Source organism: Myotis yumanensis, unplaced genomic scaffold (genome assembly GCF_028538775.1).
Source record: "Myotis yumanensis isolate MYYU_CA2020_CCGP unplaced genomic scaffold, mMyoYum1.0.hap1 SCAF_10, whole genome shotgun sequence".
Classification (NCBI taxonomy): Eukaryota; Metazoa; Chordata; class Mammalia; order Chiroptera; family Vespertilionidae; genus Myotis; species Myotis yumanensis.
The window spans coordinates 42,670,528-42,687,124 of NW_027223761.1; the positions used below are offsets into that span (position 1 = coordinate 42,670,528).

General features: G+C 46.4%; 1 protein-coding gene across 2 annotated transcripts in view; it reads right to left on the reverse strand.

Moving 5' to 3' along the window:
* The window catches only part of ANAPC15 (anaphase promoting complex subunit 15), an 88,068-nt gene that overhangs the window by 1,550 nt on the left and 69,921 nt on the right, over nt 1–16,597 (reverse strand). For both annotated transcript variants that reach the window (XM_070425548.1, XM_070425549.1), the window contains exon 4: nt 18–147. In XM_070425548.1, the coding sequence (XP_070281649.1) occupies nt 18–147 (130 nt within the window). The remainder of the gene's footprint in view (nt 1–17; nt 148–16,597) is intronic.

The window sequence follows — 16,597 nt, forward strand, 5'->3', positions numbered from 1 at the left end:
GCTAGGTGCTCACTCACCCAGGCTTGATGCTGCTGTTCTTGCTGCTGCAGCTCTGTCTCTTCCACACAAGGCCGATCCAGATTAAACCACAGAGTTTCAGTCACACGGGGGAAGAGGGAGGGAAACAAGGTGGACATGGCTCCTAGACTGAGAGAAAAGGCCAGGTGAATCCAGCGCTCAGATGTGTTGGTTTTGATTTGGGTTACAGTTTGACTTGGCGGCGGGGGGTGGGGGTGGGGTGGGGGTGTGGGGGTGTGGGGGGGAGTGGAAGGGAGCAGAGAAGCAGCTAGCTCTTCTCTGTGGGAGTCAGACAGACGTGGGTTTGAGTCCTGGCTCCACCACTTAATAGCTGTCTGACTTCGGCCAAGTCACTGAACCTCTCTGAGCCTGTTTCCTCATCTGTAAAATGGGGATAACAACAATATACCACCCTCACATGTATTCTGATCGTTAAGTAAGGTAACTTACTTTATGGATAAGCAAAACTGTAAGCTGTTCAAAGAGGGAAGGCATGGAAGCCAAATGTAGAAACAGGAATCCAAAATGCAGACTGGCATTACAAAAGTAGAGGTAGCAGGGCTCCACGAAACTGTCTCTATCTTCTTCAAACACTAAAACCGGTTGTTTTGTCCTCTATGATTATCCATACATATCCACCCAGTGTCCAAAATTTAGGACACTAATCACCTTTCATAGACCACAGCCAAATTTGGGGGGGTGGGGGGGGGCGGAGAAGGGGGGGGGTAAGGCGTGCAAGTATGGTTCACTAAGACATTCTAAAGGCATGGGTACATGTATACATAAGTAGATAGGAGGCTGAATGAACTAACATGTGAGAGAACAAGTACATTCCGCTCGGATTAAGCAGCTGAGGGAGCTGACCAAGAAGGTCCCAGGGAACATGAATTAAAACCTTCTGGCTCACAGGAAAACGGAGGCTCAGCAACAGGCAACGACGGGGCTCTAGGTCACACAGTGACCTGAGGCTTCGGACTCCGGCGGGGAAGAGGCCCGGTCCGCTACTAGCGATGAGCAGGAGAAAGGATCTAGGTCTAGTTCTGCTTTCGCCCTAACTTATTTGGCCGATTCAGGGCCAGCCCTACCCTTGCGTGAACCTGAGCTTCCCAGACCACGTCACCGGCACAACAGTACCAGCCATCACGCCCCAGAATTACTGAGCAGCACAGAGACCCAAGTTTCGCAAACCCAAACCATCGCCGCAAAGCCACCGCCCATTCTTTGCTTATTATGATAATGACCGTGAGGCTGACCAACAGGAATAAGGCAGGGGCGGGTTTCGGAGACGCATTTACCCTTCTAGGGTTGCTAAAGGCGAAAGGAGCGGGGCTTAAATAGGGCCAATTAACTGGAAGAAATGCTGGTGACAAGACGCGAGACCAATGAGTGACGGAACTTGTGTGGCGGGGTGGGGCTTAGTCTCGCGGAAGCGGCCAATGAGCTGGCGCTCTTTAATATTGAAGGGTAGCCTAAACACGGATCTCTGGGGGAGGCGGGTCAGGGGCGCGGGGTTTCTCTGGGGGAGGGAAGAAGGGGCAAAGAGACTGCAGACGCAGTCCTGCTTCTGTACTTACCGCACCAGGAGGCGGCAGCCGGCAGTGACCCGGAAGCACTTCACTCCGCCTCGGCGGAAGAACCCGCCTGAACCTGGGGCACACCGAACGCATGCGTTCTAGGCCTCCTTTTGTTTCCCGCTCCCGCCCACCAGACCGGACGTGACGTTACACACTTTAGTCGCGTAGTTGGAGACGGAAATTTGTTGCGCCTTCTCTGTTGGCCCCGCCTTGAAACTCAGCCAATCGGCCTCTCCAATCTGCCCGGTTCCGGTAGCCCATGCCTACGGCTCCACGTAACCCCGCCCCTCCGCCTACGGGCGGTATTTGCTCGCCCACCCGTGCGGGAAAATGGCTGGGTGTCAGCTGCGGTAGCGGTGGGCCTCGTTTGTTATGCTGTGTACTAGGAAAATTAATCTGCTTCTAACCCAGAATCGCTGGGTGGCTTTACACAGTTTCTCTCTGTCCTCTCTGACTCCCAGTTTCCGGTTTGGCGCATGCGTTTATTTATGTATGCCTTCCGCGAAAATGCAGAGTGTCCCAAAAACATGTATACACACTTTAACAGCTGATAGCTCAACTTATGTTTCTTTCTTTTCAGCCAGACTAAGCTTTCAACAGGAAATTCAGCTCAAGCCGGCTTGGTTCAGTGGATAGAGCCTCGACCTGTGGACTGAAGGGTCCCAGGTTCCATTGGGGACAGGGGCACATGCCCGCGGTGCGGTTGTGGGCTCCTTCCCCAGTAGGGGGCAGGCAGGAGGCAGCCCGTCAATGATTCTGTCTCATCATTGATGTTTCTATCTCCCTCTCCCGTACTCTCGGAAATGAATAAAAATAAAGAAACTAACAAAAACAAAAGAAATTCATCCCTAAAATGCTATTAGAAGTTTGAACACGCAGTTGAAGTACAAACACTGCCTTTATAATTAAAGTGTGTAAACATTTTGGGGGGGGACAAAATGTATACACTTTAACAGCTGATAATTTTTACTCCTTTTCAGGTTTAACTGATTTGAAATAATGGGTGAAGCCAGACTAAGCTATGAACAAAGAAAATTTATCCACTGGACTATTTTATGGGACTACATAAAAGATAAGTTACGGTACAAAACTGGCAACAGTTGACAAATTGAGGGTGCACAAGTCCTGAACGAAATGATCCTTGATGTTTGTGATTCCATTGCTTAACATTATTGGCAGAATGGTCACCAGTTTGAAAACACATTGAACAACAACAAATGTATTCATTTCTGTAGACTCTTTTAAATTTTGAAAATGAACTGTATGTTAATAAACACTTTATAATCATTCAAAGTGTGTATACATTTTTTTGGGATACCCTATATTTGAGTCCCTACTATAATCCAGGCTCTGCAAGAAGCTGAAGATAAATCCAGGAACATGGTCCCTACCCAAAACACCTCACAGTCCAATGGGGAAGCAAGACTGCAGACCGGCAGAGGTCTCACTTGTTTGTTAAGATTGCCTGTCCAGTTCTGTATTTGAGATTATGCAAGGGCTTAAGTGACTAGTCAGCCTTGGGCACAGCTGAATTCCTTTGCTGCTGAGAAATTCAGCTGCCCTTTCGATTAGTGGTCAGCCTCACCCTCTATTCCACTTTTTTGCTGATGTCTCTGTACTTGTAACCTCTGACTCACCATCCTTTTCAGAGATCCTCATGTCTTCCAGCAAGAGGTCTTTCATACCCAACTCCCATTAAGCTCCATCACCCATCAGTCTATTAGCCTCTTCCAAGGCTAGTAACTCAAAAATACACTCCTTCCCCAACAAGATGTGTGACCTTTAACATGACTTTTCCCCTGAATTGTTTCCTCTTCATCCGCCATCATAATCTCTGCCCAGCCTTCTCTGCTTGTTATAAAGTTTTTCATTAAAGAGTAAAGTTTGGCCCTAGCTGGTTTGGCTCAGTAGATAGAGTGTTGGTCTGTGGACTGAAGGGTCCTGGGTTTGAGTCCCGCCAAGGGCACATGCTCAGCTTGCAGGCTTGATCCCCAGTAGGGGGTGTGCAGGAGACAGCCGATCAATGATTCTCTCTCATCATTGATGTTTCTATCTCTCCCTCTCCCTTCCTCTCTGAAATCAATATATATATATATATATATATATATATATATATATATATATTAAAAAAGAGTAAAATTTGGCCTGGCCAGCGTGACAGCCGATCAATGATTCTCTCTCATCATTGATGTTTCTATCTCTCCCTCTCCCTTCCTCTCTGAAATCAATATATATATATATATATATATATATATTAAAAAAGAGTAAAATTTGGCCTGGCCAGCGTGACAGCCGATCAATGATTCTCTCTCATCATTGATGTTTCTATCTCTCCCTCTCCCTTCCTCTCTGAAATCAATAAAAAATATATATATATTAAAAAAGAGTAAAATTTGGCCTGGCCAGCGTGGCTTAGTGGTTAAGCACCAACCTATAAACCAGGAGGTCAGGGTTCTATTCCCGGTCAGGGCACATGCCCAGGTTGTGGGCTTGATCCCCAGTGTTGGGCATGCAAGAGGTAGCTAATTAATGATTCTCTCTCATCATTGATGTTTCTGTCTCTCCCTCTCCCTTCCTCTCTGAAATCAATAAAGAAATATATTTTTTAAAAAGGGTAAAATTTGCCTCTTGAAAATGGCCATTGTTTTCATTCATCCATTCAATAAATACCTATTGAGTGCCTCACTATGTGCCTGTCAGTATTTTAAGTAGTGGGTATACAATAATGAACAAAACGAACCAAAAAAATCTTTCTCACCTTAGCCGGGTGGCTCAATTGGTGGAGTATTTGTCTGCACACCAAAAGGTTGCAGATTTGATTCCTGGTCAGGGCACATACCTAGGTTGTGGGAGGCAACCAATTGATGTTTCTCTCACATTGGTGTTTCTCTCTCTTCCCCGCCTTCCTCTATCTCTAAAATCAATTTTAAAATATTCTCAGGTAAGGATTGAAAATTGAAAAAAAAATCTTTCTCCTTATGAAGTTTCTAATCTAATGAGATAAACAGTAAAGATAAATAAGACATGTAGTTTAAGATTGCAGTAAATACTAAGGAGACAAACCAGTGAAGTGGCAATAAAACACTGGCAGGGGAGTTTTTATTTTAATTAATTATTTTTGTGGAGGATAGATTTTATTTTAGGTAGGAGAGTCAAGACAGTCCTTTCAGGGAAGGTGACTTTTGAAGAAAGTTCTGAAGAAAAGGAGAGAGAATACTATTCTGATATTTAGGGAAGAGCATTTCAGGGACAGCAAGTGCAAAGGCCCTAGAAATAGCTAGAGCATAGCGTATCCTGGGGAGAGTAAGAGAGGTAGCAGGAGCCAGATAGGAGCCTATCAGGTCAAAATAGGGACTTTGGCTTTTACTCCATTTTGAGGATCCTGGTGAAGATTTTTGAGTAGAAGATCCACACAATCTGATATATATTTTAAGAGAATTACTCTGGCTGTTCTACGAAGAGTAGATTTATAAGGGGCAGTGGAATAAGCAGGGAGACCAATTGGGAGCCTATTATAATAATGCAGAGGTGGGGGATGAGAAGTGATTGACTTTTGAATATACAGTTGACCCTGAACAATGCACCAACCCCTGCACAGTTAAAAATCTGCATATAGCCGAAACCGGTTTGGCTCAGTGAATAGAGTGTCGGCCTGTGGACTGAAAGGTCCCAGGTTCGATTCCAGTCAAGGGCACGTACCTGGGTTGCGGGCACATCCCCAGTAGGAGATGTGCAGGAGGCAGCTGATCGATGTTTCTCTCTCATCGATGTTTCTAACTCTCTATCTCTCCCCCTTCTTCTCTGTAAAAAATCAATAAAATATATATTTTTAAAAAAATCTGCATATAACTTTTTACTCCCTCAACACTTAAATTGTCCCTCAGTCTCTGCTAGGGATTGGTTCCAGGACCCACCACAGATAGTAAAATCCCCACATCTGTCGCCTATATTGATCAATGTATATAGGTGGCCCTCCAAATCTGTGGACTCCCAAACGTGAGTCAAAAACAGTACGAATATAAACTGAAAAAGTCCATGTATAAGTGGACTTTGCAGTTCAAATCCATGTTGTTCAAGAGTCTACTATATCTAGAAAGTAGAGATAACAATGTTTGCTGACAGATTGGATATAGAATATCAGAGGAAGAAAGGAGCCAAGATTTTTGACCTGAACAACTAGAAGACTAATGTTGCCATTTCTTGAGATGGAAAAGACAAGAGAGGTGCTAGTTTTGGGGGGAACTATCTGGAGGTCGTTTTGGGGTATGTTGAGTTTGAGATGTTCATTAGAATAGAGATGTCGAGGGGGTAAAGAGGCATAAAGGTCTGAAGGAGAGAGATCTAGGCTAAAGATATCCATTTGGGAGTCAGTCATTCGCACATCGATGGTATTTAAAGCCATGAGTTTGGGTGAGATCACCAACGGAGTGTGTGTAAATGGAAAACAGTTTCCTTCAAAATTCTGAATTTGAGGAAACTAGACAGCAAACCAGACTGAAAAAGAGAGTAAAAAAGATTAGAAAGTCTGGTAAGTTGGATGGTACCCTGTAAGCCAAGTAAAGAAGGAATATCAGGAAGGAAATAGTGATCCTCTACAGTTTGGTTTTGAATAAAATTGTGCGTCTATGTTTCCCCAACTGACTATGAGCTCCTTGAGGGCAGAGACTGAATGGTTTCTATGACCCCATGATCCATCCTGACCTCTCCCTTCTCTGGGGATCCCTTATTTGCGCCCCCTGTGACTTATGTCCCCGTTAGTCTCTCCCTCTGCTTCCTTTCCTTGTATGATCTCTACCTCAAGCACCCTTTACCTCCCATCCTTTCTGACAGCTCTGGCATGATGGGAGATTCCCTGGTAACCTAGAGTTTCTTATCAAGGTTCTCTGACAGGTTAAAAAAGTCATGGTGACTGGAGCGGGATAAGTGGAAATTTTGAACACTGACCATTTTTCACTTCAGCAACTGAGTCAATGATGGTGGTATTTGTTTTACATTCATTATCCACCACTTACCTTTTCCAAATGTTTGACTTTCTTTCATATCAAGGATAATGAAGTGAAGACTCTAAGACAGGGGTGGGCAAACTTTTTGACTCGAGGGCCACAATGGGTTCTTAAACTGGACCGGAGGCCCGGAACAAAAGCATGAATGGAGTGTTTGTGTGAACTAATATAAATTCAAAGTAAACATCATTACATAAAAGGGTACGGTCTTTTTTTTTTTTTTTTAGTTTTATTCATTTCAAACGGGCCGTAGTTTGCCCACGGCTGCTCTAAGAGATTAAGTAATTCGATTCATATTCCTTTGTTTCACTGTTTGGTTAACATTTACTAAGTGCCAACAAGTGCCAGACACCTTGAATAGGCCCTTTGACAGAAAGATGAAGCAGAAATAATCCCTATCCTAAAGAAAAATACAGTGTAATGAGGACAAAGACAGTTATAGAAGAGGGAGGGATGAATGGGTTCTGGATAAACTGGGGGAGAGAGGAATGGGTTCTGGACAAACAGAGTTTATACTTGAGCTTATACTTTTGTTTCAGGAAAGGAAACATTTTAATATACTTTGAGGGATAAGTAGGAGTTCATCTGGTAGATGAGTGGGAGAACAGGGGTGCACATAACATGCGAGGCATATAACATGTGAGGACATGAAGCTGAAAGCAGATGATGTGTTTAGAGAACAGTAAGAATCCTTTGGGGCGCTTAGGTGTCTGGGGATGAAGAGAGAAAGAATGTTAAGAGGCTTCAGATGGGGAAGGGCTTTGGTGGCCTTTAGATGGAATAGAGAGTACGGGAACCAGGATTTGGAGTCTTACCTTGGCCCTATTGTTGACTTGCTGGGGACCACAGTCAGGTCCCTCCCCATCACTTAGCTTCTGTTGTCTCTAATGTAATATTCCAACCATGTCTCCAGCTCTGATGTATCTAGAAGATACTCCCCAGACCTGGCCCTTTCTGCCTTGAGATCTTATCATCTCTTTCATTGTGTTTTATACAAGCCAGGGCCTGGGCTGAAAGGAGGAGGCACGATGGTGGTTTCCTAACAGTCAGAGCCCATATGCTGGAGAGGGAAATCCATGGCTCTGAGCAGAAATTTCTCAAGGATTCAGGAAGGGCCAGAATTGACTGATGTGAATTCAATGCTAGTGAGAGCTGCTTCCACAGTTCTTGAGGAGTATGGCAGACCCTGGCAGGGAACGCAGGGGATTGTCACTATCTTTCATGCATATGACAGGGTATTTGATCTCCAAAGGGCTTTAGCATTCATAGTTTCCTCTTATTCTCATTCCTGCCCTGGGAATCATGCCCCCCGTTAGCATATAAGAAAGTGAAGTGACTTGTCCTGGCTGAAGCTACAACTAAAAAATGACAATCTTTTATTTAATATATTTTTATTGATTTCAGAGAGGAAGGGAGAGGGGGAGAGAGATAAAAACATCAATGATGAGAGACTTATTGTTCAGTCGCAACCCAGGCATGTGCCCTGACTGGGAATTGAATGGTGACCTCCTGGTTCATAGGGTGACACTAAACCACTGAACAACACCAGCTGGGCAAAAAAGTCAATCTTTTACTCAGAAAGCTTTCTTTATTAATAATAATTATTATTATTAGGGAGAGAGGAAGGGAAAGAGCAATAGAAACTTTGATGAAAGAGAAACATCAACATAGACTGGCTGCTAGGAAGCATGTCCTCTACTGGGGATCAAGCCTGTAACCCAGGCATGTGCCCTGTCCAAGAATTGACCTCCTGGTGCATGGTTAATGCTCAGTCACTGATACACACCAACTGGGCCTTAAAACTTTCTTATGGATTGGTCTGTGGTTGGTGATGGGGACTCACAGAAGAATGAGATCTGAGTCCTCATCCTCTGGAAGCCCCAGTCTAGTTTGGAAGGCATAAAGCAAAGTATTAAGCCCTGAGGGCAGGTCTCTGGTTCATCTCTATTTCCTCAGCACCTAGTATAGGACCTGGCACAGAGTAGCTACTCAAGAAATGCTTCTACAATATGAGGTTTTTTTTTCCTTCAGTCTAATGGAATTGAATTATTAGTTCATGTGACTCTATGCTACAAATGCTATGGTGGAAATAGGTTCTGAGCAGAGGAGGAACATTAAGAAGAGAAAGGCAATATGTGGGAGAAGATGTGGGGAGGGCTCCTCAGGGAGATGGGATCTTGCAGGAGATAATGCCAGGAAAGGACAATCTAGACAAGAGAGGATAGCATGTGTAAAAGCACATAGATCTTTGAAAGGGTTGTGGTGTGCTCAGTGCAGGGCCTGCTTGTGGCCATCTTAGCGGGAGGCACCATGAGAGAAGCAGGACTATAAGACTAGTGCCCTGAACTCAAAGGATGACGCATATCCTTGGAAGCAGGCAAGGAGACACTGACAAAGGCCTCCTTGAGCAGGGGAGACATCATCTGGGTCTTAAAGGATGGTTTAGAGTTATACAGTCAGAGAGAAGAAAGGAAAGAGGAAACCTTCCAGGTGGCAGGAGACTCCATGAGCAGGCACTGGGATGTGGGGTGAATGAGGAGATTGGGCACATGCAGAGGGGACTCTGGAGGAGGCTGGAAACCCCCCTGGGTGGGCTGACTGAGGGAGTGCACCTTTGCCTGGTATATAAGTTTTCTTCTACCTCCGGCCCACTTGACACCTCATTTATTTTCTGGTCCACAAACAGTCACCGGGGCCTCTCTGGGCTGACTCTGAGATTAGGATGGATGGATGAGCTAGAAAACAATCTCTGTGGGTTCTCTTTCAGTCCCCTAGAAAGCAACCCAGGCCTTGATTTGCATGGTGGGTTTGCATATAATTGCTTACTGAAGGTAAGGTTTCCTTACTCTGATCAAAGCAAAAACAATAAAAAAGTGGGAAGAGAGGCTATTCAGGCTGATGACTTCTTGATATATCCTGACTGGTGGAGAGCAGAGAGCAAATTTTCTCCTGCCTCTATATCTCATCTAGCCCTAATCACCTCATTTAACCCTAATCGCCTCCCAAGGTCCCAGCTTTTAATACCATCACATGGGTTGTGGTAGGGTTTCAACATATGCGTTTTGGAGAGACACAAACGTTCAGTCCATAACAGTCTCTTAAAGCCTGGAGCTGGAAACGGGCAGAGCACCACTTGTTACCATATTCTGTTAGTCAAAGCAGTCACAGAGCCTGTCCACATTCAAGGGGAGGGAACTTAGACCTCACTTCTTAATAGTCAAATATTTGTTTCCTACTTTAACTCACCACACATGGGAAAGGGGTCCCTCCAGCCCCCCACTGCACAGATTTGGATTAATCATAACCCTTGGTTCTTGACATGATCTCGTCATAGTTCCAGGCATTGGCTGCCTTTATATATTTATTGGCTTGTGGTTTTGCTTAGCTTTTTTAAAAAAAGGCAAAGGAAATTTTATGTTCTTCCTTTTTTGTGTCATGGATGATTTGTATACCTGGGATAAGATGATACTCTTATTTCTATAATATCATATTTACTTTATTTGCATTATTCAGGAAAACATTAGCAGGACTAATAAAATTGTACAGTCCAGGAAGTTTCTGGGGAGAGACGTTCCGAAGTCTGTTCCAAAAAGTAAATAGAGGCTGTGGTTTCTCAGCTAAATTTCCTGGAGGTAGGGTAGGAAAATAAGACCTTGTATCTGGAGATAGTATTACTGTGAAAAAAAAAAAAAAAAAAAAGCATGGGTTTTGCAGTTAAGCCAATTGGGTTGAATTCCTACTCCTCCCCGTTTTAGCTATTTGAGAATTCACCTAACTCCCAGAGCCTCAGTTTCCTCATCTGTATGTTGGGAATAATAATGTCAACATTGCAGTGCACTGTGAGGATTACAAGACACAACAATGTAAGTAAAGTATCCATTATTCGAATTGGTATCTGACTATCAGTATGATCATGTACATTAATGTTTAGTAGGCTACAAAATACTTTGATATACACCTTAAAACTACTCCTAAGAGAAGGAAGATGGCTACATGTCCCTATGTAGGAAGTGAAGATACTAAGACCAGCAACAGTGATGATCACAGGCCGGTACAATGGAAGGAGGATAGACTGCTGGGGTGTTATCCTGCATCTACTAGGGTTCAGGAATCTGGAGAAAGGCTGCGAGTAAATTAAATAAACTAGACATAAAATATAAATTTGGAAGGCATTTTGGGGGGAGCCAGGGAAGGCTTAGCTTTAGTAACTAAGTTCCCTGAGTCTCCGGACCCCTAGCTTTTTATTAACACATTTTGCCCTATAGCAAAGCAGATATACATATCAAAGGTAAAGTTTGGTAAACAGTAAGATTATCAGGTTGGGGGAACTGTCCTCAGCTCTCTGGCAGTAGGCAATAATATATGCAGATCTTCAGGAAATGTTTTCAGCTATTCCAGCAGCAGGTAATATGATTCAGCCCTGCTGAAGCCTCAAGTTCCATCAACCTTTTGATGAACTTCTTGAATTTATTATGACATGCTGGAATTAACCTCCAGCAACAGACTATGGTCAGTACTCAGCAATGAGGAAGCCCTGGGGAGGAGGATGGGGCAAGGTGAGCACCTCCTAACCAGATTCTGACTTTGTGCCCTTAGACTTACCTGTGGCAGGAGCATGTGCTGAGAACAGACTGAAACCCCAGGCCCTGCCCCAGGAGAGGCATTCCACTAGTTGAGTAAGTAATGACAGAACTTTGGAGGTTTTCCCATAATGAGAAAATACCAATATACATTATAAAAAACAAAAACAAAACAAAACGGGAGCGATACCGTTTGTCTTCCTAGCTTAGTAGCAATTTTACTGTGTGCAATAGCATATGAGAAATAAGGACAAAAGATGAAGCACTTTTAATATGAAAAAGTAAACTTTTGTTCTTAACTTATTTTTATAATGGTTAATGAAAGGGTTTTTGCCATAGAAAACATATTAATTAATTTCAGACAGTACAAGGTATAAAGAAATAACTTGAAGATTATGCTATCAGATGTGACAATATTATTCAAGTGTGTATGGTAGATAACTTGGCTTTATGAAGTTTTTTGTTTCTTTTGTCAAAAGCATAAATGCACAGTGAAACTACCCAAAAAAGCAAAGTGTAGAACATTATGCTATCATTTGTGCACCAAAATGGGGTAAGTATAAATGCATAGAATACTTATAAGTGCACAGAATTTCTCTGGCAGTTACCCAAGGAACTAGAACTACTGATGGTCTCATGTTTATGCTTTTGCAAACATGTGAATAACATCCATAAATGATATATAGTATTGTTTTGTGCATACACTTATTATTGAAATTTACATAAGTGGTAACAAATCAGATGCATTACTCTATCTTATTTTTCTACTTAACATTCTGGATATTGATATACATATTAGAGGCCTGTTGCATGAATAGATTCGTGCAATAGGCCTGGGTTCCGGGTGCCGGAGGAAAATTGGTGCCGCTCCGGCCGGAGCCGCCTTCACAGCCCTCGCTGCTCCGGCCGGAGCCACCAGGCAACCGCCTCCTGTTTGCTCCAGCTCCATGGCTGCCGGCCGCCATCTTGGTTGGGTTAATTTGCATAAAGCAGCTCTGAGTGGCTGGTGGGTGTGGCTTAGGCATAGCGAAGGTATGGTCAATTTGCATGTTTGTCTTTTATTAGTGTAGATATGCATGCATGTATATTACATTTAAATAAGGCATGCATTTATATGATTCAAAAATCAAAACAGCATATAAAGATGGAGCGCATGCTTTTAAGCCATGTAAGCTTTCAGGTAGTGGCCTATGTGTGTTACATCATTCTGCCAGCAGTTGGGACCAAGTTAAAGAGCTTGTTTCTGTTCTGGTCAAGATAGTGGATTAGATAGATGCTGTGCTTGCCTTCTTCCACGACCACATCAAAATTACAACTACATTATAGAACAATCAACCTAGAGAACCATCTGTAGACTAGCTGAACAGAAGTCCTATCACTAAGGATATAAAGAAGAGGCCATGCTGAGACTGGTAAGAGGAACAGAGATGCGAAATGGGCTGGTCTCACAGGTGTGGTGGTTGGGAAGGATGTCTCAGCTGCAGAGGTACCCCCTGAGGAGCGAGGAGTCCCAGCCCCATATTGCACTCCCCAGCCTAGAGTAGTGCCAGGAAAAGAGCCCATAAAACACCTGGCTGTGAAAATCAGCAGAGATTCCATTTTCTGGGTGAGACAGAAGACTGCTAGAAACACAGGTGTCCTCTTTTTTAAAATATATTTTTATTGATTTCAGAGAGGAAGGGAGAGGGAGAGAGAGATAGAAACAATGATGAGAGAGAATCATTGATTGGTTGCCTCCTGCACAGCTAGGACACGAGCGTCCTCTTAAAGGCCCACACACAGACACTCTCTTGCAGGAACTCACCCTGGGCTCTGGCAGAGGGACAGCAGTTCTGGGGGAGGTGGGCATCAGAGACATACAGAGAGAAAGTGAGTTGTATGATTCAGGGTGAGAGCTGGAGAGGCGGCTGCCATTGTTCCTGTGTTGAGGTCTCCTCCCACACTCTCAAATCGGAATCTGCATTAACCTGGTGAACTCCACTTGCTCCACCCTGAGGACTTCCTGAGACTCCCTCCCACCCAACTCCTGCACTGCCCAAGGCTCATTTGGTGGCAAGCAGCCAGCCTTGACATGAGCGACAGTTTTTTTTTTTTTATCCAAATCATAAGAGAAAGTTTACTTAGAAAGTTACAGAGGTAGTTAAATGTGGGCCAGTTGGGCTGTGTAAGCTCAGAAAACAAGTTACAGAAGCAAAAGAAGGGTCCTTGGAGCTCAGGAGAGAGGACAGCAAAGGTAATGTGCTTGGGGGGAAAAAAGAGGAGGGATGGAAAGGAAAGGTGCTGTGTGCTCCCAAGAGGGAGAGTGCTGAGCTACAGTTTTTCTTAAAAACTCTTGAGCCCTGGCTGGTTTGGCTCAGTGGATAGAGCGTCGGCCTGCAGACTGAAGGGTCCTGGATTTGGTTCCGGTCAGGGGCACATGCCCGGGTTGCTGGCTCAATCCCCAGTGGGGGACATGGAGGAGGCAGCCGATCAATGATTGATGTTTCTGTCTCTCTCCCTCTCCCTTCTTCTCTGAAATCAATGAAAATATATTTTTAAAAAACACACAACTCTTGAGGAACCATAGCTGGTTTGGCTCAGTGGATAGAGCTTCGGCCTGCAGACTGAAGGGTCCAAGGTTCGATTCCAACCAAGGGCATATGCCTGGGTTGTGGGCTCCATCTCTAGTAGGGGCGTGCAGAAGGCAGCCAATCAACGATTATCTCTCATCATTGATGTTTCTATCTCTCCCTCTCCCTTCCTCTCTCTGAAATCAATAAAAATATATTTAAAACCAAACAAATCAAAAAAAGACTCTTGAGGAGTTCTGGTCAAGCTCAGGGGTACAAATGACACAAAGGGAAAAACTGAATTATGCAGTTTCAGGATGAGGGCTGAAGGGACAGTTGCCATTCTCCCTGTGTTTAGCCATCCTCCCACATGGCCAAATCAGAATCTGAACTCCACTCATTATACCCTAATGACTCCCTGAGACCCTGCCCCAACTCCCTCACTGTCAGAGACTATTTTGGCAGCAAGCAGCCAGCCTAAGCTAGCTCAGCTATCTTTCTTAAAAAACTCTCAAGAAGTTCTGATCAAGCTCAGGGAGTGCCAGAGACACACAGGGAGAAACTGAGTTGTGTGGATTCAGGGTGAGGGCTGGAGGAATGGTTACCATTGTCCCCTTGTTGGAGACCTCCTCCCACAAGGCCAGTGGGCAGGCACCATCTTTCCTGTGTTGGCCAAATCTGAATCGACAGTAGCTTGGTGGACTCTGCTCGTTCAACCCTGATGACACCCTGAGTCCCGACCCCGTTGCAAAGGTCTCCAGGCCCCAAGCAGGTGGGGTCTGGCTTGGGTGTATACTGTGACTTTGCTGTGTGGCTCAAGCTCAGCATTGGTGCCAAATCTGAATCTGTAGTAGCTGGTGAATACCATTTGCCCTACCCTGTAGACCAAGCATATCAAACTCGCAGCCCACATGCAGCCCACAACCAATATTTTTGCAGCCCAGCCAATATAGCGGTATGTAAAAAATATTTTAATAAAAATTTTGTAACTTAATTCTTACAATATCCTGTTATATATAATATCCTATCTAATAAAAAAGAAACATGGTAATTAGCATACGACCGCTACCCTTCCCATCGGCTAATCAGGGCGATATGCAAATTAACCGCCAACAAAGATGGTGGCTAATTTGCATATGTAGGCACAATGCTGGGAGGCGAAAGGGAAAGGACAGAAGAAGCCCCTTGCCACTGATGGTGATTGGAAACCCAGGGGTGGTGGGAGCCTCTGCCCCCCAGCTGTGATCAGAAAACCAGGCGCCTTTGCCGCCCCGGCCAGTGATAGCGGGAAGCAGGGGTGGAGCCAGCAATGGGAGCTGGGCAGGGACGGAGCCGGCAGTCCGGGGAGCTAGGGATCCCTTGCCCAGGCCTAAAGCCTTGGCCAAAGACGTTAGGCCTGGGCAGGGGTGGAGCCTGCAATCATGGGGAGCTGGGGGTCCCCTACACAGACCTAACGCCTTGGCCAGAGGCGTTAGGCCTGGGCAGGGGCGGAGCCTGCAACCGCGGGGAGCTGGGGGTCCCCTGCCCAGGCCTAATGCCTTGGCCAGAGGCGTTAGGCCTGGGCAGGGGCGGAACCAGCCATCGTGGGGAGCAGGGGCGGAGTCAGCAATCCTGGGCAGCTGGGGGCCCCCTGCCCAGGCCTAACGCCTTGGCCAGAGGCATTAGGTTTAGGCAGGGGCAGAGCGGGAGATCGCTGGGAGCTGGGGGTCTCCTGCCCAGGACTAATGCCTCCACCAGAGGCCTTAGGTCTTGGCAGGGGTGGTGCCAGAGATCGTGGGTAGCAGGGGCGGAGCCGGGAATGGTGGGAACTGGGGGTACCCTGCCCAGGCCTGACACCTCTGCTGGAGGCCTCAGGCCTGGGCAAGGGGCCAATCCAGTGATCGGCAATCGGAGGGTGATGAGGGTCAACTCCTCTGGCCGAGGCATCAGGCCTGGGCGGGGGGCGGAGCCAGCAATTGGAGGGGGCTGGCGGTCCCCTGCCCAGGCCTGATGCCTGGGCCAGAGGCATCAGGCCTGGGTGGGGGACGGAGCCAGTGATTGGGGGGATATGAGGGTCCTCTTCCCCAGGCCTGAAGCCTGGGTCAGAGGCATCAGGCTTGGGCAGGGGGTGGAGCAAGGATCAGAGGGAGATGGGGGTCCCCTACCCAGGCATGATTCCTGGGTCAGAGGCATCAGGCCTGGGCAGGGGTCACAGCCAGTGATCGGGGGGAGATGGGGGTCCCCTGTCCAAGCCTGACACCTCTGGCGGAGGCGTCAGGCCTGGGCAAGGGGCCGATCAGGCGATCGGAGGGTGATGGGGGTCGACGCCTCTGGCCGAGGCATCAGGCCTGGGCGAGGGTGGAGCTGGTGATCGGGGGGAGAGGGGGGTCCCCTGCCCAGGCCTGAATCCTGGGCCAGAGGCATCAGGCCTGGGCCAGGGGCGGAGCCAGCAATCGGAGGGGTCTGGGGGTCCCCTGCCCAGGCCTGGTGCCTGGGCAAGAGGCATCAGGCCTCGGGGGGCAGAACCAGTGATTGGGGGGGAAATGAGGGTCCCCTGCCCAGGCCTGACACCTCTGGCAGAGGCATCAGGCCTGGGCAAGGGGGCGATCCTGCAATTGGAGGGTGATGGGGGTCAATGCCTGAGGGCTCCCAGTATGTGAGATGGGGCAGGCTGGGCTGAGGGACACTCCCCTCCCCCAGTGCACGAATTTCGTGCACCGGGCTCCTAGTCTACACTAATAAAAGAGAAACATGGTAATTAGCATACGACTGCTACCCTTCCCATTGGCTAATCAGCATATCCTTATGCAAATTAACTGTCAGCCAAGATGGCGGCCAGCAGCCAGGCAGCTAGAAGCAAACATGAGGCTTGCTTGCTCCAGTGACTGCAGACT